The following is a 27,930-nucleotide window of genomic DNA, read 5'->3' as shown; positions in this document are numbered from 1 at the left end:
GCCATGGATTTGATTTCTATTTCACATTCTATATTAACTCATCAGCAAATATCTCTTCAACTATATCAGTTAAGTCCACAGAATGCAAATCTGTAGTTAATAACAGCAGGAGGCCAGAGGAAAGCTAGGCTGGCATTAGCAAATGATTCAGTCACAGCCAAAACAAAAATGGACCCATCACCCCAGACCTACCTCTCTTCCTTCTTCACTGTTCCGCTCCCCATCAGGACACCGCTCTACTCGTTAAAACACCAAAATAACACACTGATTATCTAAACATCAGATTTTCTATTTTTATTAAAAACTCACAAATTTATTCAACATGTTTTCTTTCATACAGTGAATGGTCTAATATGCACTGGAGGTCACACAAGCTTAGGTTTATTAGAACAATAAAAGACATATGAGAAATTTAATATATAAAGAAAAAAGTAGCAGCTGTTGACTGCATATTTGACCATAAAATTTAAATATTTTGGACTTTTATTTTAAAGACACAAAAATAAAACCTGTGTGGGTCTATATAAGTCATATTAATAATTCCATGAATGTTCAACAGGACTAAAAATTAGCAAAGATGTTTTTTTTTAAACCTTGTAACACTTTTCTTTTAACACTTTCTCAGGTTGCTGGTGCCAGGCACCTTTACAGTATTTGTGCTATAATTAGTCTATTTGGCAACTGTCTGAATATCATGTTTTCTCCTTGCCTCGTGTAAACAACACCTTTTTACATACTAGCACAGTGAACTGCAAGCCCTGCAAATCTGTCAGAACATCTACAGGAAAAGAAAGGAACAATTTTGGTTGATTGCTCAAAACATTTTGTTTTTGAACAAGAGGTTTCAAAACAGGATATATTAGTAAAACACGGAACTCCTGAATTTAACATTATACGTAAACAGTTGACTGTTTTAGTTCAATAGTCTTTTTTTTTTTTAACTTTTTGTGTATGAAGGTAGAATACTTTTCTTGTATAGCTGATGTTCAAGTCATTTTAGCCAGCAGTCTGGCTGAGACCATCCTAACGAGTGTATCTGTGTGTATCTATGTAAGCGTGTGTGGAGTTTTGTGAAGGTAGAAGAGTTGATAGTGAGGGCTTTACATTTAGAATTTTGCAATTTTGGCAAAAACAAAAAACCAAAAACCCAAATAGACAAAAAATAGAGAGTCCCACCTGATGCACAGGAGGTCGGCGTTTCTGAAGCTATAAGTTTGTTGTCGCTGTTTCTGAACTCTGAGACAACGCTAATAAGGGATTTCCCAGAGCCTGAACCCTCTCCTGGCCTGGCCCGGAGCGCCCTAGGTGGTTTGACTTCCCTCTACCCCGCTGCGCCACGCCGCCTGGCTCCCCGCGGCTCCTGCCGTAATCTCTGGCTGTGCGCGCCCGCCGCCGCCACATATGTCTCTCCGCCGCGTGCGGGAGCTTTCCGCCGCTCCGGGTCCAGGTAGAGAGTGGGAGGTGGGAAGAGTCTGCATTTCTCTTTGGGAGCCCCAGTTCTGCACCTTGCCAGCCAGCACGCGGATCCCAGTCCTGCCTCCAGGCGGGTTTGGATCCTATTTCGTGTTCCCCTTTCCCATCCCGTCTCCCCAGACGGAGAATGGTCCCCACGGCTGGAGGAAGGGGTGGGGGGCTTCCTTTTGCTGTTTATTTTTTTCCTTTTTTCCCCCCTATTTTTCTTAAATAAAGGTTCATTTCTGTACAACCACGAACTCCGCGGACCGTGCGAGACGCCGCTACCACACGGCCGCCTCGTTCATTTCGGGGGGATGGGACAAGTGGTTCCCGTAGCTCGCCCCGCCGTTGACCGACAGCGACGAGAAGGGCGGGCTGGGCCCGAAGACCTCGGCTGACATGGAGTGCAGGGGCCCGGGCAGGCTGGGCTCCGGGCTGGGCGAGTCCCCGGGGGGATGCGCCAGGATGTCAGTGAACCGCTGAGCCTCGCTCGACGGGTGGTGGCCTGGCAGCGGGTGCTCCAGGCCGCCCAGAGGAGTCCCGGACGGCCCGGACGACGGCACGAAGGGTAGATCCACGGGCGTCTGGGCCTGCGAGGACGGAGGGCCTTGCGGGAAGAAGTCGTAGTTGCCCCCTGGGCCGTAGTACTCACTCTGGTAATCTGCAGAGCGGTGGGAAGGAGGACGTTAGGGCCCGGCCCCGGGTTAGGCGGGGCAGAAAGGCGGGAAGACGCGCAGGGAAGTGGTCTGGGAAGGGCAACGCGCCGGGAACGCGCAGTTTGCGGGCCACCCCTGCAGAGCTAGGAAAAAGGAGGAGTTCTGGCTTCAAACACAAGAGTTGCTACCTACCTACCCACCCGCCTCTTTCAGAGTTGGGAAATCGGCCGTCGGTCTCAGCAGCTCCCTTTGCTTTATTTTCAGGCTTTCCCCTTCTCTGAACCCCAATTATCCATTTCTCTATAGAAAGGTGGAGCACCTCCCACGCTGCCACCCGCTTCCAGCGAAGCCAACCCGGGCCGGGCGGTGCCACTCGGCCTCCCACCCACCTCCGTAGAAGGAGAAGGGCCCGTTGGGGATGAGCTCGCCGGGCTCCAGGCGGTCCACGAGCGGCCGCATCCGGCGAGGACTTCGGAAGAAGGCGTGGCGCCGGGCGCCCAGCGCGCTGAGCTGCTTCATCCTGCGTTCCTTGGAGCGTCGGTTCTGGAACCACACCTGAAGGACACATGTCGTGGGGTGAAGCCACGGAGACCCACCACCCCCGGGGCCCGGCCCCTCACCCCTCCATGCCCGGCTTGTCCACTCCGAGCCCTCGGGGTGTGTGTAGGGGGGGATGTCTCTGGTAGGACCGCCTTGGACGGTCCGTGAGCCAATGGTGAGCAGGATCCCCGACAGGGGGACCTGGGCAGACAGCCCTGTCCGACCTGAGGCAGTTAGGATGTAGTCGCCTTGCTGATAACAGTTACGCTATTACAATTACAGCTTCTCTGGAGGCTGTACGCACAGGCAATCAACCTCCTCCAAATAGCGTCACACGTACACAGCTTTGCTTTCACGGTTACTTGCAGCCCCCACCCCCCACCCCGGCACAGAAACCGCCTCCTGTTGACACTCAGATAGTGACACCACAACCCACAATTTCCTTTTCACATCCAAGCACAATCTCTTCGTTCCAAACAAAACATGCCCACAGCCTCAGTGATTGTGACAACAGACACTAAACCTCCCATTCACGTGTGCTCACGCTAACACAGACTCCTGTAGGCCACCGGGCCTCCCACTGAGGGCAGCCTGCACACATGTGCACATGCACACTCAGTGTTCTGGCACAACCACCCACTCTCCCACTCTCGGAAAACTCTAGGTCACCACGACCAGTACACCCAGCCTCGGGGTAGAGTCTCCTGCTGAACCCAATCACACGCAGTCTCATGCCTTACAGCCACAGGCCCACTGCCCCCAGAGGGCCGCTCCCGCCCCCCTCTGGACCTCTGGAAGCAGAGCTGACTCCCACCCGGACCCCTTCACCCCTCAATTCAGGATGCCTCACCTCTCTTCCCAGGAAAAACCTCTGCCCTAGGTCCTATTAAGGGAGAGAGCCCCACGAAATTGGGTTTGTGGACGCAAAGGGAGATCACGCTGTGCAGAAGTCAATGGAACGAATTAACTCCGGGGTGCACAGCGACCTCCCGGCTCCACCCGAGCAGAGGCGGCACGGGCCGAAACCGCGGTCCCAACTTCCGCGGCAATATGGGACAATATCCCCTCCTCCAGCCTCCTGCTGAGCTCCCCACCATTCCCCCGCCACCTCCACTATCACCTCGGTTGGGGTGGGAAGAGGAGGAAGAATTGGGATTTCCTGATGCTTAGGGCGTCAGGCGACACTTCAAAGGAGTCGTGGGGTGGAGTGTGGGCCTTTCCTTCCCCTCTCCATCCCCCGCACCAGCCTCCACCGACTCGCTCCCCTCTTGGCCGCTGGGGTCCATCGGGCTCGACCTGGGTGCCGGGAGAGGCTGTGCGGGCCTCTTTGGGGCGGCGTGGCGCGCTGGGGCCCTGACCTGGATGACGCGCATGTTGAGACCCGTCTCCTGGGCCAGCTGCTCACGGATGTGGCGCGTGGGCTTGGGCGTAGCGGCGAAGGCAGCCTTCAGCGTCTCCAGCTGCTTGGCTTTGATGGTGGTGCGCGGGCCCCGCCGCTTGGCGCCCAGGTTCTGGTCGTCATTTTCGTTGCTGCCCCCTTCCTTGTCTGACACATTGGCACTCTCCGAGTCCTTGGCGTCGTCCTGCGACGGGTCTTGGGAGTCTGGAGACAAACTGGGATCGCTGCCCGTGGTGGCTGGGGAGAGGGAAGGGACAGGTGAGTAACAGTCTCGGAGGGTCTCCTTCCCCCCCGCGGACTCGCCCGCCCCTAGGGAGCCGGGAATTGGAGCCTCACCCGAATGGAGGCTGTTCTCTTTGGCGACACTGCTGTTACTTAGGTAATCCTCTTTGCAGACGAACTTGTTCTCGTCGATGATGTAGAGCTCCTCGCCAGTGGAGAGTTGCTTGTTACACATCATGCAGGTGAAGCAGTTCAGGTGAAACACTTTGCTCCGCGCCCTCCGCACCAGGTCGCTGGGGGAGATGCCCTGCGCACAGCCCGCGCATTTGGTACCGAAACACCTGCGGGGGGCGGGTTGGCGAGGGGCAGGGAGAGACAGAGACCAGGAGAAAAACAGAGAACAGGAGAGGAAAAGGTAGAAAGAGGAGGGAAGAAAGGTAGAAAGGGAAGGAGGAACGGTTGGGGCAGGGGGGAAGGAGAGAGAGAGAGCCAAAAAGAAAGGCAGAATGCCGTTAAGTGGAAAAGGAGGCAGGAGGAATGAGCGCGGGGCAACAGGGAAGTCAAGGGGGAGAAGCACACGGTTAGAACGAAGGGTCCAAGTTGCGCCCCCAACCTCAAGCCCAGCGATATACCACAGGAGAAAAGCACCGCGAAAGTAGGAGGGAAAGCGACTGGAAACTTGTTTACGAATTAAACTCAGAGGACAGACGAATTTGAAATAGAACGCGACATAAAAGCGCCCGAGAGCAGCTTTTCTCTCCTCGGTTCGGGCTTGGGTTCGGGATAAAAAGGACCGCGCACCAAACTCCAGATTGTCGCCGTAGTGCTCCGCGGCGGGAAAACAAATAGCAGGGCGGAGAGCCAGGCGGGTGCAGATGGGACGCCGCCACCTTCACGCCCAAAGCCCCGCAGCTTGGCACAGGCCGGAGCAACAAGGGGGTTGAGCCGGCTCTAGGCGCCGGTCGGTTTTTTTTTGCGGGAGCCAGGCCTCTGCGGTCCACCAGCAGTGGAGTGGACACTTCCCGCTGCCCTCGGGCTCGGCTCTAGCTAGCGCCTGGCCAGGGGCAGCTCAGAAGCTCAACCCGCGCTTCCTCCAGGCAAAGCAAACGTGCATAGCTATTTGCTCCATGGTCATCCGTACCTGGAGCCACACGTTCCAGGGCAGCAATGGAGACAGCGCGTCCTGAGCCTCTGGGCAAAGCGGCCCAGTGGCTTTGAACCCCCTTCCCCAATTCGATTTGTCACCGTAAACTCAAAGCAAAGCAGAAACCAAGTCAGCCGAATAAGCTGGGAGATTTCAAAACTGCACAGGGAAATTATTGTTCGCATTTGCGCCGCTTCTCTGTTGACTTGTGTTTGTGAGGGTGAAGTGGCAAGATATTGAGTTTAAATGAATATAATTAAAATGCTAAACAGAGCAGGGGCGCAGGTCTCCAGGCTCAGGCGAGCGGAGTCTCGGCTTTTCCCCGCGTTTCGCCAAGGAGGTGGTGGGCTGCGGCCGGCAGAGCCTGAGAGGGCTCAAAGCCGAGCTCGCACCTCTGAGCCGGAGGTTGCAGCCTCGGGGGCATTTCAAGGGCTGCAGTGTAACAGTTCGCTCAGGCCTGGATTTCGAGGACGGTCCGGGTTTGGAGAAGACTCCTGGGCCTGCAGGGTCGGGGTAGGATCGGCTGCTACCGCGGCGGGAGGCCCACACTCTCTATGCAAAAGGCTCGGCCTTTCCCGCCAAGACCTCTCTGAAACCGGAAAGGTAGTGGCAGGGAGCGAGCCCAGGCTTCTAGGCTTAGCATGTAGAGTGAATGATCCGGAGTTGCTGGAGAGTTTAGCGCTGGGAAAGACAGACGTCGGGGTTACAACTGCCTTTCCAAGCTTGGAGGAGCTTCTGGGTTGAGAAGAGTCTGAGAGCTCAGATCCTTTCTTTCCAGGCACGTGCAGCCCAGCCTGGACCCCCCCACTTTACAGGAGGCAAGCAGGGCCATGACCCGAGCCCCCAGAGCGCCAGCTGGCAAAGTGGCGGGTGCCCACGGGACTTGGCTGCCCTCTCCAGAGGCAGCTCCTAGTGCGGCCGCTGCGGCCACTCTGACCTCTGATCCGGACCTGGCCGCGACGCATGCCCTGGGAGGCAGGAGCAGAAGAGCTCAAGGCAAGTACTCACCGGAAGAAGTCGTTCTTGCAGTAGAGCTTGCCTTCCCGGGAGAAGCACTTCTCGGTCAGGTTGCATTTACATTCACAGCACTGGACGCACTTGACGTGCCAGGCCCTGTCCAGCACGTTCAAGAGGAAGCGGTCCAGGATCGGCCTTTTGCAGCCGGCACAGTGCACCATGGTCTTTGGTTTGGTCAGGTGGGACCCGGAGAAAGAGAGGAAGGCAGAGCCGAGGAGATGACTCCGGAAGACGACCGGCACAAGCTCCCTGACCCCTCCAAAATGAGGAGACACTCAGCTGTTTAAGCCAAAACCCGCACCAGGAAATCAAGAGGGGAAACGAAGTTGGTGGGGGGGCGGGAGGGACGCCTCCGTGGAGCGCGCAGTCTGGGGTCCTAGGATCCCTGGGCTGGTCGGAGCCGCCGGAATTCCTGAGGCGAGGAAAAGGAGTCGGGAGGGCGTGAAAGCGACTCTTCTGTCCACAGCCCTAGAAGGAGTGAAGGTCACTGAGAATCGCGGCGGCCACGGAAATAAATAAACGGAGATGGAAAAGGACAACACGGCGAGCTAGGGTTGCAGGGAAAGCGCCGCTGAGTTCTCTCCGGCTTGAGGTAGAGCTGTCAGAAGTCAAAGTGCATCTGCTTTTGTCGGGTTTACGAGGGCGGGTGTGTGCGTGCCGGACTGCCCACTACCAGATTTACCCCCTTTTTAAAAAAGAAAAGGGAAGAGGAAAACATGTAGAGAAGCTTTGGATCCTAAACTGCCGGCAACACGCAAAGTGTCTAGCCGCGCCGGGCGCCCTCGTTCGGCCCGCGGGAGGGGGGGGGGGGAAGCAAGCCAAGGGGGGAGGGAGGGATGGGAGGGCAGGAAGAAGAGCTTGTTGTTGATTGTTGTTGTTGGGGTTCCTCCCCTTTTGGAGAAGTGTTTGTGTCAATCGAGAACCGAGAGGGACGACTACCGGCGGTCGCAGCCAGGCGCTCTCTCTCGCTTCCCACCGCCTCAGTTCCTTCACCTCGGCCCGTGGCCGCCCGGCGACCTCAGTGTCCTCGGGACGGCCTTCCCTGCGCCTGGGGTCCTTTGGGAGGCGATACCGATTGGCTCCTCACCGCGCCTGGCCGTTCATCTTGGCTCCAGTCACAATTCGCCGCGGCCCGGGCGCGCAGCCCCGCATCCCTCGGCCGGCGCTCTCCGGCTGCCTCCGTCCAACCCCACAACGTTCGACTTTCTTTTCTCTTTTCCCCTCTTTTTTTTTTCGTTGTAGTGGCAAATCTGGATTTCCTTTCTAGCCTCCTTCCTCCCCCCCCCCCCGCCCCCCCCCTCTTTTGCAGCTGGATGAGTCAGGGGCAGGGGACAGCTTGGAGAGCTTTAGAAAATCTCGTGGTGCAGCGGCTACAATAGGCCGGAGGCTGGAACAGCTCGGCACGGGATGCAGCTGTCGCCGCTCGGGCCTCTGCTTCTTGATGACTCTTCCCGGTCGCGCGTCCCTTGGTTCCCGGTCTCCTGGCCCAGTCCGCCGCCGCGGCGCGTCTCACCCCGGCCCCGGCGGCTTGGTCACTGCTCCTGGCTGTTGGCTGAGCTCTGGAAGCCCCCTCGCCTTAATGCAGCGCCCGCCGACGTCACCGAGGCCCGCGACCAATCAGCTGCTCGCGGTCCCTCTGTAAACCGTTCTGCATCTCCTGGCCGGGGAGAGTGCGGGGAGACCGCGTTTACAGGATCAGTAGCGGAGGCTTCCGCGGTCCGGCGCCGCGCGGGCAGCGAGGTTTCCAGGGCCCCACCTGCTCCGGTAAGGCGTGGGTTTCGGTGGGAGGGATTGAAGGAGGGAGGAGTAGGCGCAGGCGGGGACCAGAGTTCTGCAGGAGGGTGGGGGTAAGCAAGACCGAGTCTTGTCGAGGGTTGGGGTGCAGTCGGGTCTGGGAACTTAGGCGGTCCCGGTGCACTCTCTGACTTTGCAATTCAGCGGGTGTTGGCTTTTTTTTTTTCCTTGCTTTCTTGGCCTGGGAGTTTGCCCAGCACAGCGCGCGTCCTTTGTGGGGAGGGCGCTTGGCAGAAGATCTCCCTCCTCCTTCTCTCCTGTCCTTTTTTCCCTGCCCCCTCCCAACCCATCCAAAGTCCACAGGGTCCAGGTCTCTGGGAGATCTGAGTGTCTGTCCCCTGCAGCGCACTCTCGAAAAGTTGATTCAGGCGGTTTCCTGGTGGGGGCAGGGGAGACCCCAGGCGCCTTCCAGGGGAGGGAAAAGGAATGGGTGGGGAAGCGCCTCGGGTGAGGAGTTGCAAGCCAGGCGAGAAGTTCTGAGAAAACTGTGATCTGGAGACAAATTTTACATACAAAAACAACAACTAAGCGGGAAACCGCCGAACTCCTGCGGCTGCTGGGGCATTAAAGGAGGGGGTTAGTAGTGGTGGGATAAGGAGGAGGGAGAGGCAAGGTCGCCGGGGGCGCCACCGAGAGGCTGCCATGGATTGGGGGGTGCGTCACACAGGCTGAATGGGCCTGGCTTCCAGTCCTCCTCTTTTACAGGATCTGGACAGGCATCAGCTTCTCTAGAAAACTGCAGACCACTCCCTGCAGAAGTTCACTCCGGACGGAATCCCTATCTCCCAAATTCCACGCGGGGCATAATACTCAGAACTACTGCCCATGGAGGATTTGCCCATACTTGGGGAGTCAGTTCCGGGTCATAGGAGCCTTAGCCTCGAAGAGTCATTCTAGTTCCCTGGCGCACACGTGTCAACCCCAAATCCCGTTTTCTGGGAACTTTTTATGCTTAACTAGGATTTCCCTCGAAGTGGTAGGAACCGAAGGTGGTAGGGCTGGGAGATCCGAGTCTCACTTCCCTTTGGGGGTGGTAGTGTTAAAAAAAAAAAAAAAAAAAGCGCATTCGGTCCTAGTATGAAAGGAAATAAGCATGGGCGGCCACTACTAGATCTTGAGCGTATTTTGGACTTGGACTTTTGAACCTATTCGCGGTGCGAGTCTCACACCTCCCACAGCCGGTCCGGGGGGAAGTTGGGGAAAACATGCGCGGATACGCAGTTGTAGTGATCCTGGGCCCGTAAGGAATCTGGCTCTTTGTAAACGGAATACCCTCTTCGGACGAACCGGGAAGCTGCTACAGAGAATTTGGCTTGCGTTTCTAGGGACTGTGGGGTTTCCCGGCTCTGCCAGTGCCGTTTATTTCTGCCATCAAGCCTCTCCCTGCACCACTTTGCAATCCCGAGACTCGCTGGTGAAAACTGCCTTGCCTCTCGCATCACATTTTCATTGGAAACCGAAGCCGATGGCGGCTGTGCTCACTTTTGCATTCGGCACAGCCTTGACTTATGGGTGTGAGGCCGCCTAACCCCTTCCCACTCCGAGTTGGGCTCCCAGCTGCGGGGCGGGTGTCATAGGGGCTGGTTATCTTGAGCGGACCTCCACCTTGCACCACCTCCGCCACCTCCGGGGGTCTCTCCCAGGCTCTGGCTTACCGCAAAAGGTCAGGGGATGGGGAGGTCGGTTTTCCGACCCGCGGGCGAGTTCCGCGGGCTGGGACTTAACCTAGCGCTCCTGCAGCGCATCCCGCACTTGCACCAGCAAGCAGGCCAGTACGGGTACTTCCGCACCCCTGGAGGCGCTAAGCGCGCGGGAGCGCAGACTCCTCGCCTCCTCGGCCGGGACTACAAGGCTCCTCCCCAACATGCTCACAAGGTGAGGCCCGCGGGGAGGGGCCTGTCCCACCGAGCAGGTCCCCGCGCTCCCCCAGCCCCAGCTGTCCGGGTTTTCGCCGCTCGCGCTCTCCACCCATCCGCCCCTTTCTGGAATCTCTAGCGGCCCCAGACCCTGGCGGCCCGCCCCCACCCCAGCTGGGCTCCTTCTCATGCAAAGCAGAGGGGCCGCGAAGGGGGGATTCGGCGGGGACCTACGGGGCGACAGCTGGACCCGGCTGCCAGCTCTTCCCCGAAGCCAAGGCCCATGGCCTTCCCTCATGTGGGCAGGAGGAGGGTTGCTGTGTCCGTTGGGGAGTGCAGGAACCTCGACGTAGGGGGAAAGAAGAGCGAGGACCAGCGCGGTAGGGAGTTGGGCGTGACAATAGGACGCGGGCTCTAAGGCATCGGGACGTCTTGTTCCGGTGTCCTGATGGCGTAGTAAACAGTTCTGCGGGAATCAGCCCGAGCACCCACAACGCGGGTCCCGAGCGCAACCCCAAGCGCGTCTCCTGGCTCCTAACTCTAGATTTAATGTTTTGTTTTGTCTTTTCGTTCCCATCGAGCTTTTATTTTCAAGGGTCGCAGAGACATGGAGAGAAAATCGACCCAGTTTTCTAAATTTACGGTCTCCGAAGCCGCTCAGCTCGCCTTGCGTTTAAACAAATGTCCGCTCAGCGAAGAGCACCAACCTTCCTTCCCCCTCACCCTCACCGCCAAGCTTACTGCCTCCAACTTCAAGGACATGAGCGCTTTCCAATGCAACGCCCTCTAAGTGGTACAGAAAACGATCACGTCCACCCAGGACGTTTACATGCGGACCGGCTGACATGAGGGTCGACTTCCGGGCTGTGCTGTAGCTCTCCCAGGCACTCACGGAAAAGGCCCCAGAGGGCCCAGGAAGCGGCTCTCACTGTCCAGGTTTCTCTTCTGAGAAGCGCCATGAGGGGAGGGACCCAGCCCAGGAACCCGAGATACAAGGGCTTCTGCCCGCCCACCTCAGCCGCCTAGCAGTGTGGGGGCAGAAAGTGCCCCCTTCCTGCACCTCTTTCCTCCTACCGCCTCCCCAACCCCTCCAGCCCTTGCTCCCCCGACGTTCCCGAGTGACTCACGCGGCCCAACGACTGGAGCCCCTTCGGTCACCTTCGGTCGCCACTGATCCCGGCCGCCCCTGACCCCTTTCCCTCCCTTCCCGCCGCCCCGGGACAGAGAACCGCAGCGTCTCCCCCCTGCCCATCCACCGCGCCCCAGGAAAGGGCGGCGACGCCGCAAAAAGGAGCTCCTGGGACAGAGGCGGCTTTGGGCGCTTACCCTGCGCCTGGCCTCAGAAATGTGGCGCATCCAGTCACCAGGGTCCGGGCGGCGGGAGGAAGGAGTGAGCCGGACGCAGCCCTGGACCCTGAGGTCCCGGAGGCTGCGCAGACTCGGCGCAGGTGGGATATGGTGTCTGTCCGGGGTCTCCGGGGTCCCCGGATCTCACCGCCTACCTCTCCTGCCCGTTCCTTCCCCTATCCGGTTCTCACCAAGCCCCCTTAATCTCATCCCACCACCCTCTCGTAGAAACGACCTATGTGCGCGGCACTTCACAGTGTACTTCACTATCTCCCCTGAACCGCAGAGTAAGGCGGGCCGGGAGTGGCTGGTGGGAATCGGTATTACGCTCCCTTTTCCCGAGGAGGAAACCCGTTAGAGGATTCGCCCGAGAACCCTCAATCAATATTGAACCCTCGATATTGGAGGTGAGAAGCCGGGGAGTGATCGCCACCTCGCTCCATTGTGTACTTTGCACCCAGCTACGTTTTCCAAGGGGACTTGAGCGGACGGATCGCTAGGCTGGGAAAAGACAGCATCCGGCAGGGCCGTCACGGTGAACGCTCGGCCTGGGTAAACAACGCTGGCTTCCCACGAGAGCTGGACAGACCCTGGGCACTCGGGGCGGGGGTGTGGGGAGCGAGGTCTCGAGCGTGGTGATCTCAGATGCAAGTCAGCGCGGCGCCGAGGAGCAAAGACAGGAAGTCTTTCCGAGAGAGCCACGGGAGAGGGCGGATTGGAGAAGACAGGAGCAGAAATTCAGAGAAAAGAAGAGAAGGGATGCAGAAAAGCAGGCGGGAAAAGAAAAAGGAAAGACATGTTGGGGAAAATGTGCAGAGGTGGTGTAGGGGAAAAGAAACGGAAAGAAAAAAAAAAAGACCGAGAAAGGCACCCGGAGACAAACAGGCAGCCGGCAGAGGCCACGAGCGGCAGGCCTGGAGGGGGCATCCGGCAGGCCCAGGCGGGTGTACGGGTGGGTGGCCTGCAAGTTCGCACGCGGGAGAAAAGGAGGCTCAGCGTCCGTGGAAAGGCGTGCGAGCGGCTCTGGGCAGGAATCCAACAAATAAATAAAACGTCTAAGATGGCGTGACAACAATGCGTATTTGGGTGCGTGCCCATGTTCGTCTGTTTGAACACACACACACCCCGTAAGACAAACGGGGCTCGTGCCTAGGAGTAATTAATCCTCTCACTAATTGACTCTCTCCCCTTACCTATCGGTCACTGCTGATATCTGGAGAGATATCAAGTGGGAAGAAAGAGAGAGAACCCCAAAGCTAACCACCTTTGGGACTGGGACAGTTCTTTCTGGACTTGGCAGCCCTAAGCCCTTTCCCCTGCTTCCCCTCTTTCGGGCAGGATTCAGTAGCCTCAGCCCCCCCCCCCCCTCCAAGTCTGGGCAGCATTAATAAAAATCTCAGATTAGGGTACCTCTGGTGGTTTCTCTCCGCCCCCCCCCACTCCCTCCCCCCAACACACACACACACACACACACACACACACTCACTCAGGCTCCTGATATCCCACTCTGTGAGAAGATCAATCTCAGAGGTTGGAAGCCACCCACGGATCCCCTGCTGGACATTTCCTACCTCTGGGTGTTACCAAGGCCCCTCCCCCAACCCTCATCACCCCCCCATCTCTCATTGCTCCCCCCAGGAGCTCAGACCCTGCACCCCCTTCTTTTTAGACATGATTTACTCTTTCCAGGACCTGCGTGGGTCCTGTAGTCCCTAATAGAACAGGCGAGGTTTTGAATGTGTTAGGAAGCAGCTCTGAGTAGATGGAGAGCAGTGGGTAGGATGGAGTCAGAGCAAGGATGGAGAGAGGTTTCTCAAGTCAAACCCACTCAGACATGGTGAGAGACATGGAATCCCAGAGGAGAGCAATGCAGACCTGGCAGGAGTGAGGCTTCCAGAGACAGGGAAGGGAAAAGTAGACACCATGCCCTGTGGGAGAGCGTGCCCAGTGTGTGGAAGGCAGGAGGGTTGCTATGCCAGTTGACCATGTGGCTGTGAGGGGGACACTTCTGGTCTCTCCTGACAGTGGAGAGGAGCCCTCCTCTACTCCTCACAGCACCCTCAGCTCTCAGGACTGGGGAGAGAGGGCAGGGAAGAGGGTGTTGGACTTGGATTGGCCCTTGGGTAGCTGAGGTGGCTGGAAGGGGCCACAATCTGTCTGGGGATGCAGGCTTGGGTTGGGGAGGTACATGGCAACTCTCACTCCTGCGAAGTGGCAGCTTTGCTCTGTTGGCCTCCTCAGAGGCTAAATAAATAAATGCCGAGATCCATAAACCACCCAGCCCAGGGAAAGGAAGGAGGGGGGAAGGGCAGCTCCCCAGGAACCCCCGCCCCCCCACCCCCGCCCCACTAAACACATTCTTAATTGTCCCTTGGGAGCATTTGTACATTTGACCAAAGCAAATCCCCAAGCAGTAACAGCAAAATTAGTCATAGGGGCTGGCGGCCCAGAGAGAGCTGGGGATCTGTTGAAGGCGGGATGGCGGGCAGGTTTGGGAAGGGGAGAAACTTGGCTCCTCTTTCACTGTCTCTGTCATGCTTTAGGAAGAAAGTGAGCAAGAGGAAGAAAGTTCCAGAGGAAAGAAGGAGAAGGGCATAAAAAAAAAAAAAAAAAGGCAAATCCAAACCAGAAAGGAAAGAAAGTGAAGAAGAAAGAAAAAGACCTGGAAGGAAGGGGGTGTGTGACGATAATAAAAGAGGGTGAAGGCGGCCCCAGGAGGCCAGGCCGCATCCCAGCCCATCCGTCTTCATTGTCTCCGTGTGTGCAAAGGCAACTCCGGCATAAGGAAAAGCCACTATTGGAGCCGCGGCTTTATTTTATATCCTATACATCAGGAGGGAGGCAAAGCTTTATTTTCGCCAAGAGACAGATATTTTATTTCTCTCTTACGGTTTTATGTGTGAGAGATGTCAGGTTGCCACAATGGATGGCTAATGCATAGGCAAGAGGAAGCCGTGTTGGCATGCTGTGTGTCATGGGGTCTTAGTGGGGGGGGGTGAGCGGGCCTGGGATTTAAGGCTGATGGGACACTCTGGGGGATTTCTGCTAAAACATCTCTCTTCATAAATCCAGAAGCATGGTCAGCTCAACAGGGAGAAGGAGTTTTAGAGGGAAAGAGTTGGGCTTAGTAATAAACGAACACACAAAGGAACCGCTTACTTTCCGATAGGCTTGGGCAACGGGGGACTGTGGCCTGAGGAAATGTGCAGACCCACGGCCAGACATACTCGTCACTCATGGGGAAGCATTTTCCAACAGAATTCAGTGTCACTTTGGTTTCCGTTCCCCATTTTATATTTTTCCGACTTTTTTTTTTTTCCTTCAGAAATCTTTTTGAACATCCTCAGAGCCTTGGGGGAAAAGAGCCATTAATTTGCAAATCATCTGATCTGTGAAAGGATCAAGATGCCTGTGTTTTACAGCTAAATCCAGCGTCTGAGTGGACACACATATGCACACGTGAGCCCATCATGCCGTGAGCCCTGGGAGGGTGGGTGCCAGATTTGAATCCAAGAAAAGCCCCCAGGGACCTGCTGCTGAATTAAGCCTTAGATCCCAAACTGCATAATGTTCATATTTTTAAACATGGAGAGAAGGGAGGAGATGAGGGGGACAAAGAGACGGAGGGGGAAGTTTGTTAATTAACATGTTCTCTCTTCCCCACTCCCAACCCCGCAAGCCATTTCTGACAGGAGTTGCTTTTATTCATTCTCATGTCCTACTCTTAATTTAAAAAAAAATTTTTTTTTTTTGGTTTATATCCACCGTGGAACAAAAAGGTGATCGTGTTCTATCCCTTTTCCCAGACCCAGGTGGCATGCAGTCCCCAGACAATAAGCATGAGGACTTGTCCCCACTGTCCCTGGTCGTGGCCTTTGGGGAAGACATTTAACCTTTCTGGTCCTCAGTTTCCTCATCTGTAATCCAAGGAAATTGGACTAAATGATGGCTGGGGTCCCTTCCAGCTCTGACCTCCTCCGACCAAATGAGATAATGTGAGAAAACACTTTGTAAATGGTAAAGCCGTACGAATGCCAGGGATTATTATTACGATTCTAATCAATCCTCTTTTCTCCACATGGATCTTGGCTGTTTAGCACCAGCAAGCAGGCAAAAGAGGGCCGAAAGCGAGAAAGCTTAGTGGAGATGGAAGAACTCCGCACCGCGGAGAAAAAACACCCTGCATCTGCTGAAGCATTCTGACGCCTGATGGGGTAGAGGTCGGGAAAAGGAAAAGGCCAAACTTTGTATGACCCATTTCGGTCTACATGGAGGCAGACAGTGTGTTTCTTCAAAAGCTTCCTTGGTCTCCAAATGACTGACATAGGCACCCGAGGTGAAAGCGATTTGCAATTGTTTTTTTTCCAGGAAGAAAGGAAAAAGCAGGGTGTAGCTGATTAGCAAGTTAATTATTTCTGTACCCCAAGGGTCCCAGTGGTAAGTTGTCCAGCTCTGCTGTAATTTCACAGTCCGTGCACTTCCTGGTGGGCACCTGGGGTGCCCAGGTCTGTCTCCCTCCCCCTCCACCTGCCTTATGTCTTCCTGACACACCTGGGGAGATGAGCAGGGGCTGAGGCGTTGGATGGCTCAGCGTATACCTTCGGCCTAGACTGCGAGTGAGGGTGGGGGGCAAGGCAGAGAACAGGGTGGAGGAAGCTTAACTGAGGCTGTCTACCTCCGCTGAGTGTTTAATTATCTGGCCCTTTCTTCTTCTTTTTTTAATCTTTTGTTTAATAAATATTAATGAGGCAGGTTATCAGAAAGTGGAGTTGCTGTGAGGTTATTTCCCCAGACTTAGCTCGGAAAGAAACTGGGTTTGAGGGGGCCTTTTGCCTCTCACCTGTTCCTAGCTCCAGCCAGTTCTCTGATGCTGAGTATTGGGATTCCCAAATCTGGCCACCACTTGTTCTGCAGGAGCCTCCTCCAGTCTGACTTCAAGATCTCATTTTCCCTTAGGGAAGGGGAGGGAGGGCCATGTGGTCAAATGATACCTCTTCTCTGAGAGATAATTTGGGATATGAACATTAGCCTCAGAATTAGCAGCTTCTGCTGCTCTCCGGGCTGGTAGGGCCAGCCCCCGGCTGCTTCTCCTGAGGTGGATGAGGGGAGGGCTCTTCAGTTTACTTAAGAGCGGTCCCATCTGCTCAGACTGGCCTTTCATAAGGGGAGGGATTTATGCAGTGTCCTTATGCACAGACCTGGGATTTGGCTGAAAACCTTGGGCCTCTGAGAATATTACTGAACGCTAAAATGTTCAGCCACAGAAATGATTCATGATTTGTCTTCGTGGACAGGGTGTGTGGGGAGGGGAAGGGTGTGGGCGCGTGTGTGTATGCATGTGTGCCTCGGAGGGAGACACACATTGATGAGTACTTTTCACCATTCTCATTTTTAATACAAATATTAGGAAACTTTTTTTTTTCTGTATTCACTCAGGAGACAGCGCCAGACTCTGAAGAGCCAATTTCCCGACTTGAGCGGCATGAAGATCCCATACTTTCTGATGCTGGGCGTCAGCTGCCCCCCAAGCAGGTTGGCTGATACCCCTGCTGGCTCCTCTAGCAGCTGGAAGTGGTGGGGAGGGCCTGGAAACTGTCTGGAAAGATAGTTCTGATGACTGCTTTGATGCTGATGGCAGAGGATTTGGTGTGGGGAGTGATGTTCAAATTGGACTTGGCTGTCTTTATCTCCCAAAACTGAGGTGTCTCAGTAGGAGGAAAGTTAGAGAAACTTAGAATGCAGGAAGGCAGACATAAGGAGAAGTGCCTTGTCTCAAACTTGGTACTACCATGCCAAAATAAAGCCCAGAGACAGAGAAAAGCAGTGCTTTGAGAGCAGTGCTTTGAGGTTCCATTTAGGATCTTGGTCCTGAGACTAAGAAGTCCTTGACAAGTTTTGGGAAGATTTACCAGTGCCATGGATTCATTCTCTGTGAGGCATAAATGCTCTCTCTTTTTCACTGCCCAGTGGCTTGTTAGAGAGCATTTTCAGCTTGTATGACTCACTGGTGGCTCTATCAACTCACTCATGTTCCAGTTTGGCCTTGTAGATAAAGACTTCACCTTTCCCAGCTCTTTAGTTTTTCTTTTCCCTTAGGCCATTCGTAGTTTAGCCAACATTCTAGTTCACTGGTCAGCACACATTTTGTAAGGTGAGCTGGCAGGCCTATAACTCTGGGCAAGTTAGTTCTCATTTGGGCTCAAGGAAGGACATAGCTTCCCTAAAAAAGAAAGAAAGAAAGAAAGAAAAAAAGCAGGGAACCATTTCAATGAATCTTTTAATGAAGGATTTATCACTAATTTGATAAATGCAATGCTCTTTTTACTCATACTGAATGCATAACTTTGTCAGTAAACCTGAGAGCCTGCAGGACCTATAAAAATGCCTTCTTTGGTCTCACTTTTTAACACATGCTGGGAGCTTGGGCCTGTCTCTTACAGTCTGGGGAGGAGTACAAACATTCCAGACATCAGTCCTTAGAGTGTTACCCCTTCCCGTACCCCAAATCCTCACCCTCTACGATATCTTTTAAAATTATTATTATTACAAATGCAGAGATCTCCGAAGGGAATGTGAAAGGATGGGTTTTAATCAGATTTTGGGGAGGAAGGGGATTAAGGTAAGCCCAAAGAAAGATGGGTACAGTTGGAATTTTTATTTTTATTTTATTTTTATTTTTTCAGTTGGAATTTTTAGATGACACCTCTGTTATACTTATCATGTGCTGTTTAATATATGCCACAAATTATGCATTTGTTGCAGTAATCTACAATGTGTACATAAGATTGCCAAATGCTGCTTGGCCTCAAGTGTTAAATAAAATTATACGAAAAGCTACCAGGGCCTTGCATGGGTTATTTAATTCTATCAAAGATAAACAATGTTAATGTGTAGCATCTTAGTCTGCACGATATCATGTTTCATTTATATATGCCAAGATATATTTAACCATGAAAGATACAGTTTTCTAACACATATATTTTCCAGTGATTACTTAGGATAAACATGATGGAAACAGCAGAACACTTTTCTCTCTTCACAGAAACCTGCGCCCTGCCCTTGCACATGCAGATGCCTGGGCACACACATTCACACTTATAGCCAAGCATGTACACATTTTCACCTATGTGCCTCCACTGGTCCTCTGTAAATTCTGACTCAGCATTGTGCATTTGTGTATAATTATGGACACATCTACCAGTACACACATCAGGCACCGATTTGAATCTCTGACACATTTATACATATTTTCTTACACACACCCATAGTCCTGCATTGATTAGTGCTGACATGAACATGTATGTGTGCTGCCCTGCACATGGATATTTATACGATACTAAAACTGCGAAGTGCTGACATGCCCAGAAGTTTGTTGTGGCCACATGCAGGGGAATCCTCTGCACGGGCTCACGTATATATGGATCTGTGTATAGATGTACATTTGTACACACACACACACTCCTACACCCCTGCTGTAGGGCATCCACTAATACTTACATGCGCCATGTGGCCAAGGAGTAACAGCTGCCTCATTACTCTCAGAGGCTTCAGGTCCAACTAACAGTGTTTGAATGGGGAGCACTGTGTGTTTGACCGGTAATGAGCCCCAAGGCCTTCAAGATGGGAGGCTTGGAGGATCAGGGTAAAGCTGCCAGTCTGCTGCCCTCTGATGAAAATAAAATGAAAATGTGGGGATCAGGAGTATGGGTGGCGGCGGCTGGTCTCTACAGAAAGAGATGTCTCCAAAACAGAATCAGTCTTTCGTTTGCTCATTTAGCACATGTATCAGAGAGGTATAGAAGAGTCAAGGTACCGGTCGGGTTCTCCAGTCCTGGTTCTGCTGCCAATTGGCTGAATGAGTTTGGGCCACTGCTCTCTGGGCCTCAGTGTCCACATCTGTAAAATGAAGTATTGGCTTAGACCAGTGGTTCCCAGCCCTTGTCACCTACAGATGCCTGGGCCGTGCCCCAGACCAATTAAATAAAAATCTCCAGAGGTGGGTCTTGGGCATCTAATTTTTTAAAAGCTCCCCAGGTGCTCAACCAAGGTTGAGAACGACTGGCTTAGGTGGTCTCCAAAGCCTGTTCTAGCCCTAAAATTCCTATGACGTGGAGGACCTTTCTATGCAAAGCACCTGAGTGGGTTAGGCACCTGAGTGCTCAGCTTAATGTTCTGAAATCACTCATATAAGATCATGAAAAGTCATTAAAGTTATTTCAATTTAGGAAGATTTTTTTTTTGAGCAAACTATATTTATCCTGGAACAAGTCACACTTGCATTTCCAGCTCTCTTCCTGTCTCTCTGCTCTCTTTCTACTCTTCTATCTCTGACTCTCACTCGTCTAGCATTAATTATATGCTATACATGCAAATATTCTAAATAGGTGTCTGATAGATATCTGATAGATATCTCTGCTACTCCCACAAATGATCCAGCTCCTCACCCAACCTGTTGGATGACACCATATTTTTAGCAGGGTAAATGAGGAGGGACAGGCCTCGAGGGGAAAGTTCTCTTCCTCCCCCAGCCCTGAGCTGGAGAACACCAGCCCCCAGGCCCGTGCCCCAGTTCTGGAGGCTGGCGCGGTAGCTGAAGAAAGTGTTGAGCTGCTTGTCCTAGAAAGCTGCTCTCAGACCTGGGCCTCTGGGAATTCTATATTAATATTCTCCGACAACATCTCCCCAGGCAGAGACGGTGCCCCCTGAAAACAAATCTTCTAGTGGCCACACCTGCCAGAGGAGGCTGCGCGGCTTCGCAGCTTCTTGTTCAAGAGGCAAGCTAAAGGCACAGCTGAGACGGCGGTAGGCTGCAGCCTGTGGGCCCCTTTCTCCATTTGAGGATGTTTGAAAGAGTATGGGGGAGCAGGTGTTCCTTTCGGATTGGGTGGGGGGAGGGTTTCTACTTTCCTTCAGTATTACTGCTCACTAAAGTTGATGCTGGGGTTCTGCAAGAGAAACTCAGAACGGAGGCCCACTCTCTCCCACTCTCTCTCTCCCATCCGCTCAGGTCCACGATACAGGTGGCAGGTTGATTTTCACCTCGGGGCAACTGTCCTAGTTTTCTTTAGGAAAGCTATCCCATTGGGGCTACTGTTCCTCCACTGCCCAGGCAAGCACTGGAGTTAGTAACTGGGCCTAATACCTCCGTGGGCTTGGACTCTAACTCTCCCATCCACTTCCATTTGCTATTTCTCCCTCTCCCTCTTTATTTCCCCCCTTCTTTTGTTTTGCCTCCTTGTCTCCTCATGGCATAGGGAGTCAGGTCTTGGCACCCAAGGGGGCATGCACACAGGGCAGGAGAGGTTGCTGATCATAGTGGACCTCTCAGGACCTGCCCAGCCCCTTGCCCCCTTCCTCTCCTCTTCCCTTGCAAGGAGCCCCACGTTCCCAACCCAGAATCCAGAGCCCAGCTTCCCACGGCCTGAGCTCCTCCCAGGGCCCGCCTCTCTCTGGCCTGGGGAGCATCACACTCCCCAGTGTGATGGATTCCCCAGGCACCTTCAAAGGGCTGCGCATTTGTTTGCTAAGCGGACCTTGAATCCAGTTCTGGTCATAAATGTTGTTTATTTTGACTAGGACCTACTGAAAGGGGGTTGGGGGATAGGGAGGGCAAAGAAAGGATTCCATAGGGAAGATCATAAAACCATTAGCAGGGTAGGGCTTTTAGGGGTCACAGGATCATAGAATTTTCTGGCTATTGGGAAGGTCAGAGATTACCACTTTATCAGCAAAAACCCTCAAGGGGCCACATTGGGGGTGGGGTGGGGGAGGGCTCTGGGCCTCTTGTGTGGTGACTCTTCTGAGAAAGTAGACACAGAGTATGGGGGCATGACCCCCCAATAACCTTACACCAGGTGGGGGAGGCTGATAGTTGCTGAACATGATGGATTTGCCCTCCTGGTGGGAAGAACCAGTTGCTTAGCTGTGTAGTGGAGCCTCTTGTTTTGGGGAATGGTCATAGCTCCTGGGTAAAGGAAATAAAATCACCTTTGACCATGCTTCCCCCCATTATTTACTGAACAGCTTGTATGTACCAGAAGCTGTGCTTGACGCTGCCAGTACCTTGTCTTATTCAATCTTCAAAAACAATCCTGAAAGATGTCTTTTATCCCTGTTTTGCAGATAAGAAAATAGGTACTCAGAGACAGGGAGTGTTTTCCCCAAGATCACACAGCAAGTTAGTGGTAAGGCTGGGACTAGACCTTAAGGCTTCAGATTTTTTTAAGTCTAGTTTCCTTCCACCCTCTCCTCCTCTCCCTAACCATCACAATCTAGTCCCCTAAAGCCCTGGAGACCAAAAGGGATGAGGGCTCCCCTCCCTCTAAAGTGCATACTGAGGCTGAAGAAAGCTTGAGAGCAACAGAGTCTTGGGTGCCTTCTAGCCCCGGAACAGGCCTGACTCACTCTGTCAGTGAGTGAGTGAGCATGGAGAACATGCTTCGGTAAATAAAGTCATAATTGGGAAACCATCTTGATTTCCCTTCACTTGCTGTGTGACTCAGGGCACAGTGGTACTGACCTGAGTCATAGCTTCTGGACCCACCTCCAGGCCTGGGGCGTCCTGGTGGAAGAAGAGAGTTGGTGGAGATGATGATAAGCTGATACCTTTTGAGTACCTCTTCAGTATAATAGCTCTTGGGGGTGAGGGGAGATGAGATTTAGTTTGGTTCTGAGTCTGACTCAGATCATAAAAACATACCTCAAAAGCAGGCAAGACAAGGCTCGGTAAGATCCCTGCTGTGAACGTTAAGCGGCTGAGAGCCAGGGCAGAGGCTGGGCCGTGAAGAGGCAGCTTAAATAGCAGTTCTTCCCTGATCCCCTGACTGTGTAATCCAGTTGCTGGGAGAATGGAAAATCCCTTTCTTCTCCTTCCTGGCTCCCTCCCCCACAAAGGCCTCCTAATAGGCCTGCCAGCTTTGGGGCGCTAATCTGCCCAGACATCATCCTGGGAGCAGGTTGCCTGGGGGTCAATCCCAGCTGCCCTTTAGCGGGAAATGGAGAATGCTGGGGGTGGGGGGGCAGGTGGGGTCTGGGGAGTTGAGTGGATCCTCCTGCTCTCCAGCCTGCCCAAAGGATCAGGAAAACAAATGGGCCTCTGTGCTGAAGGGACCCTGCTGGGCATGGAGACAGGGGCACAGGAACACTTTGGAGGGAGGTGGACAGGAGGGCTGGGTCCCCTGGCAGAGGTGCCTGGGGTGGGGCTTATTATTAAACAGCCTCATTATTTTATCCACCATGCTCCTTTCATTTTTATTTAAAGATGGCTCCCTCCCCAGCACCTCTGCCTCCCCCGCCCCCTCTACTTGCTCTCATCCATCCACTGAGCCACTGACAGCTACCCTGAGGGTGAACTCCTGAGGGTCCTCCTCGGGCTGGAGGGACAGACAGGCTCGGGCCAGAGCGGCCTCCTCCAGCCCTCAGCCCCTCTCTCTGTCTCTGTCTCACACACATACACGCTCGCCCTCCCTCTAGATAGTGTCTTCTCAATTCCCAAGAATGAGAGTGAGAAAGAAGAAAAGAGCTGAAGGAGCAGGCCAGAGAAAAGAAAGAGGAAAAGGAAGAAATGTTGGAGAGGACAGAGGAAGAAGAAAAAAACAGACAGGCAAGTGATGGAAGAAAAGGGAGGAAAAACGGAGGAGAGGAAGAAATGGAAAAAGAGGAAGGCATGGAGAACAAGAAGATGGAAAGGAGGATAAATGAAGGAAGAAGGAAGAAGGAAGAGAGGGCAGAGGCCAGAAGGTTGGCAGTCAGTCATCCTTAATGGCTGAAAAGCTGAGGGGAGGGAGGACAGACAGACCAGGGTATGAGGGACTGAGTTGGGGGAGGTGGGGCTGCCCAGCTAGGAGAAGCCTGGAAGTCTCTCCAGGTGTGTGATGGACGAGGCTGCATCGAGCCTTGCCCACCCAGCTCCCACCTCTGGGAACGCAGCTCCCTCTTTGGGTGAAGTTTAATCAATAAGATGCCATCGACCATGTCCATGGCCATCCAGTGGTAATCAGAAGAGTCTCTTAGTTGGGGGTTGGGGGGCCAGGCTCAGAGGACCAGCAGATGGAGCCCACCAGTCCCTGCCTAGACGGGTCTGGGTATCCAGACCACCTTGGCTGGCAGCACCACCTGCAGCCTCAAGGACCTGCCCAGCCCTCTTTGGTTTCAGTGTCCACTGAGAATTGCACCTACTTGTTCTACTTTATGATGCTATGATACACTATGCCTTCAAGACTAAATAGTTTCAATCCCCTCTTTTTACAAATGGGAAAACTGAGACCTGGAGAGGAGAAGATAGTTGCCAACAGTCACATTTTGAGGGGGAACACTGCCTTTCTAACCTCGCAGGCTAAGTCTGAGACCTCAGCCAGAGAGGAAGGGAGGGCAGTGTGGCTCTCTCTATAGAGAGCTCAACATTCAATCCCTGCTACTGAATGCTGTCATGGTGTTTTTTTATCCTAGATGAGGGAAAACATTCATGGTTATGATAGTTACCATATTCTAATGACATATTCTATATGCCAGGTACTCTGACATACACTAATCTTAGTAAATCTTTACACGTATTCTGTAAGGTAGATATTATATGCCCTGAGTTTACAGAGAAGTAAATCAAGGCTCAGAGAGGTTAAGTAACTTGTCCAAAATCACACAGCTAGGAATTTGAGCTGGAACCTGCTCAGAGCCCATACTGAGCCTCTATGTCATGCTCTCTTAGGTGGTGACAGCTAATGCTCCAAACTCCCAACCTATTCCTTCTCACCCTACATGCCCCAGGGATTAGATCTGAGACCTCTCCACACTGCAAAACTGATGTTGTCAGGGAGGACCAAGCTGGGTGGATCCCTCTGATTACCTCCCCTACAACCCCCAAATACCCCACAAGGACAAGGGGGAAGTCCCCTGAGTCTCTGTTTGATTTATCTAGTGATATTATTTTATGGGATGAGCCAAAGAAGTGTCAGGAAGCAAGTTTGCTGTAAATCTCCCCTGTTCTTTATCCCTGTGTGTGTCCCCTCCTGGGATTTATGACAGAATCTGTTCAGAGCTAGGGACTTGGGGCTTGGGTTCAGGCTTGGGGTGGAAAGGCAAGGGACAATACATCTTCATCCTCTGGGATCTGTTAAGTGTGTGTGTGTGTGTGTGTGTGTGCGCGCGCGTGTGCGCGCGCGTGCGCATGCGTGTGTGCTGCTGCCCGTGCTCCCTTATAAGCCTACAAGCCTGCAGGGCCTAGTCCACAAAGCCTTTATCAAGATCTCCACAGCACTTGAGTAGCTCTGTAGACAGAGCAGCAGCTTTGCCTGCGCTAGGGGTCTGCTATCAATGCCAGCCTATAGGCTGGTGCCCCGTGCATGCTTCCCTCCCTGGAGGTCCTGAGTTTCTGAATCAAGCCAGGAACCAGGGCAAAGCCCACCCGAGACCAGGTGATGATCCATATGCAATGACTCCGAGGATGGGAAGAAAGAGAGGGCTCCCCATGGGGGCAGTGGGTCAGGGGATAGCTGAAAATTACACTGCTCTTGGGTGCTTTTTGAGGTGGGGGTGGGGCAGGTAGGTGGGCAATTTAGAGTTGGCCCCTGGGGAAGCTGCCCAGGTTTGCACCACGAATACCATGCTCCAGCCTGTCTTCTTAAGGATACTGAGCGGGACACTGTGAATCTGGATGACACATGTACAGAGCCTGGAGCTTGTCCATCTCTTTGCTCTGGAGTGTGCACCAGGGCTGATCACAAGGTCATACACCTGAGAGGGCTAATGGATTCAGGCCCCCCCACACCCATTTTTGTGGGCTCTCAGGGCTGCAAATGCCGTGTGGTTGGTCCTGAGCTGAGCTCTGTGGCTGCCTGCTTAGCCTGCTCCGTCCGCTCAGAGGCCAGCACAGGCTGGCTGCAGCCAGAGGCCTAGAGACAGCTCAGACCAGGGAGGGAAGAGATGGGAATGGACAGATGGCAGAGGAGGGTCAAGGAGAGGGAAGGAGTAGGGGGAAAGGAATTGAGTAGGGAAGGAAAGGAGGGGGGAGAAGAAAGGAGAGGCTGGGGAAGGCACATAGGCCTTTCCCTCTCCTAAGTTCCCCTCCACCCCACCCGACTCATAAGGCTCCTTATTGTCCATGGTGGCCTCTTTGACTTACTAGCTGGCTGTTGTACGGGAATTTCTCCAAGCAGGAGAAATGGCCCCTGCAGGAATGCACCCCATAGCTCCCCACAGTCTCAAGTCCAGGGTGCAGTGCCTTAGGAAGTGCTCGATGAATTGAGCCAGGGCTAAATGAATCCAAGTTGGAAGGGAGAAACCACCCTTCAAGTGGATAGCAGGTCATGCCACCCCCTCACCATCCCTTCCTGCCCCTCTCCTGGCTGCCCAAACCAGAGCTGCACTGTGTCTCAGGTTAAATATATGGAATTATCTATTATAATACTTCAATATTTATTACATTGATTTTGCTTTAAATGCTTTGTAAATCATAGCAAAAAATAATGGCCTTCCAACAGAGAGTCATATACCGTAATCAACTGGAAGAAAGTCGGCATTGTAATTTAAAAGAAAAAAAAATCCTTATGTGAGTCTCTTGTTTAAATTAAGAGACAGGACGTGATTCAAATAATAAGACCCAAGTGAGGCCGGTTTTTCTTGGCAAATTAGTCGAGGTTTTAACTGGAACTGAAAAGGTGTTAAGGTGGAACACTGACCTTATTAGACCTTAATTATTTTCTGTTGTTACATTCCTGGAGCCGAGGTTTTTTCCCCAAAGTGGCCACGTTAAGCCTCATCTCAGGAACTTTGGCGTTAGAGAGATATCACTTCTTCTCAAGAGGCATTAGTGGGATAAAAAGCAGATACTTCGCCCGTGTTCTTTTTTTCTCACCCAGAGTTTCCCAGGTTCCCAGAATCACTGATTTGTAGGCAATCTTCTTGTCCTTGAAAGTTGAGAGGCCACACCACTCAGTGTCCCTTGCTCCTTGAACTTTGAGTTTCTTACACTCAGCCTTCTTAACGGCAGCCTCCTCTCTCTGGATGTGTCCTCTGGCTCAGACTGGTGGGGCCAGCATCCACATGGCTAAGGGAGAGAGGAGGGGCATGCGTGAGTGTGCACACGTAGTGCCAGCATGTGTGTGCATGCGTGTCAGTGTGAGTGTGTGTGTATCTGCTGGTTGTCAGGGACACAGCAAGTAACGCTCTCCTTATCTTTAACTACAATCTTTCTGATTTACCTTTCATGGCTAATTTTGGCTGCCCAGCAGTTGCAAAGCTAGTCAGGTCCATCCCAAGAGGCCCACCGCACCTAGAGATGAAAATGGAGCAAACACCACAATCCTTAAATGGAAACAATGCAGGTAAATGGTCTAGCAGTGTGCAGGCACTGGGCTTGGCAAAGGGAGAACATGGTCTTTTTCACTTGCTTCCAGACTCCCCACCTCAAGATTCCCACTGGCCCTGGGGTGGGGAACAGTGATAAGGAAGAACTATTGAGCCCCAAGAGGCTCGAGCGCAGACGTCCATTCTACAGCCACAAGTCCCCTCCTTGAAGACAACCCAGCTGTGTTTTTTTGTTTTTGTTTTAAATTAAACTTAATCAGCTCCTTTCCTCCCACTGGCCTCCAAATTGACTTTGAATTTGATCTGAGTGAGAGAGAATTATTTTTTCTGAGATCAGGTCTCTTGGGGACCAGCCTGCTGGTTCATTACTATCCAGAGAAAGTCAAGGTGGGGTGGAGGAAGAGATAAAAGTAATGGGAAAGGGCCGGGTGTGTGTGGATGGATGAGACTCATTAGGCTATCACAAGTGGGAGGAATCCCCAAAGGGAGCAGGAAACCAAAATCCCAGAACTTCAGGGCTGAAGGACTTCACAGGCCACCCAGGTAAATTCCCTCGCTGTTTAGAAAGGGTCACTGAGGTGATTTGAAATGATCAAACACCTGGCGTGGGGGCCGGAGGGGAGCAGTGTTGGGGTGGAGAGGGAGGGGTACAAAAGCTGCAGGTGCTGTGGCCTGGACGTGCCCTGTACGAGCTGGATGAGTCCTGGAGCCCTCGTGTGCACAGATCCACCCCTAAGCTAAGTTCGACCCTTTCTGGCTCCCACCCAGGTCCCCTCACTCCGGGTGGTTGCGTAGAAGAAGGAGGAGCCAAAAGACCGAGCTCCGCCCCTGCAGCTGCGTGACACAGGAAGTACTTCCCCCTGCTGACCCCTGCTTCCTCCCTGCCCCGCTTACTAAGGACAGTTCTGGGATGAGCAGGATCAGCTGGGAACCTTTGTAAATTGTGAAGTGCGGCTGGTGAGGAAGGGACTGGTGTGGATTGCCTGTTGGGATGTCTAGAGGATGACTTAATCACGCTACTGTTTGTGGGCTCAGGCTGAACCTCCCTACGGCTTAACTCCAAATTCTGCCCCTTCAAGGAATGGGACGAGGGAGGGGGCTGTTATTCCCACCATGTAGGTAAATAAACCGAGGTCCAGGGAGATTAAATAACCAAGGTCACGCTGCTACTGAGAAGCAGAGTTGGGAAATGAACTCAAG

At 53.2% G+C, this 27,930-nt stretch overlaps 1 protein-coding gene and 2 long non-coding RNA genes across 4 annotated transcripts; all 3 read right to left on the bottom strand.

Moving 5' to 3' along the window:
- Window positions 1–1,736: 1,736 nt before the first annotated feature.
- On the bottom strand, window positions 1,737–6,594 carry LHX1 (LIM homeobox 1). The gene is made up of 5 exons (XM_077163079.1): window positions 6,425–6,594; window positions 4,387–4,613; window positions 4,010–4,287; window positions 2,501–2,666; window positions 1,737–2,116 (listed from the first exon to the last, which is right to left on the bottom strand). The coding sequence occupies exons 1-5, from the start codon at window positions 6,592–6,594 to the stop codon at window positions 1,737–1,739; spliced, it is 1,221 nt and encodes a 406-aa protein (XP_077019194.1).
- A 9,871-nt stretch (window positions 6,595–16,465) lies between these two features.
- On the bottom strand, window positions 16,466–21,544 carry LOC143685987 (uncharacterized). The gene is made up of 3 exons (XR_013176836.1): window positions 21,493–21,544; window positions 18,928–19,326; window positions 16,466–17,650 (listed from the first exon to the last, which is right to left on the bottom strand). It is a non-coding gene; the product is annotated as an uncharacterized LOC143685987 (long non-coding RNA).
- Window positions 21,545–21,948: 404 nt separating this feature from the next.
- Window positions 21,949–27,581, bottom strand: LOC143685986 (uncharacterized). Of its 2 annotated transcripts, none has more exons than XR_013176835.1 (4): window positions 27,509–27,581; window positions 26,625–26,695; window positions 26,103–26,470; window positions 21,949–21,991 (listed from the first exon to the last, which is right to left on the bottom strand). It is a non-coding gene; the product is annotated as an uncharacterized LOC143685986 (long non-coding RNA). The 2 variants fall into 2 exon arrangements; XR_013176834.1 differs by having other exon boundaries at window positions 27,331–27,563.
- Window positions 27,582–27,930: the final 349 nt, after the last annotated feature.

This window comes from Tamandua tetradactyla, chromosome 6 (genome assembly GCF_023851605.1).
Source record: "Tamandua tetradactyla isolate mTamTet1 chromosome 6, mTamTet1.pri, whole genome shotgun sequence".
NCBI lineage: Eukaryota > Metazoa > Chordata > Mammalia > Pilosa > Myrmecophagidae > Tamandua > Tamandua tetradactyla.
This window is presented reverse-complemented; position numbering and strand designations above follow the sequence as displayed.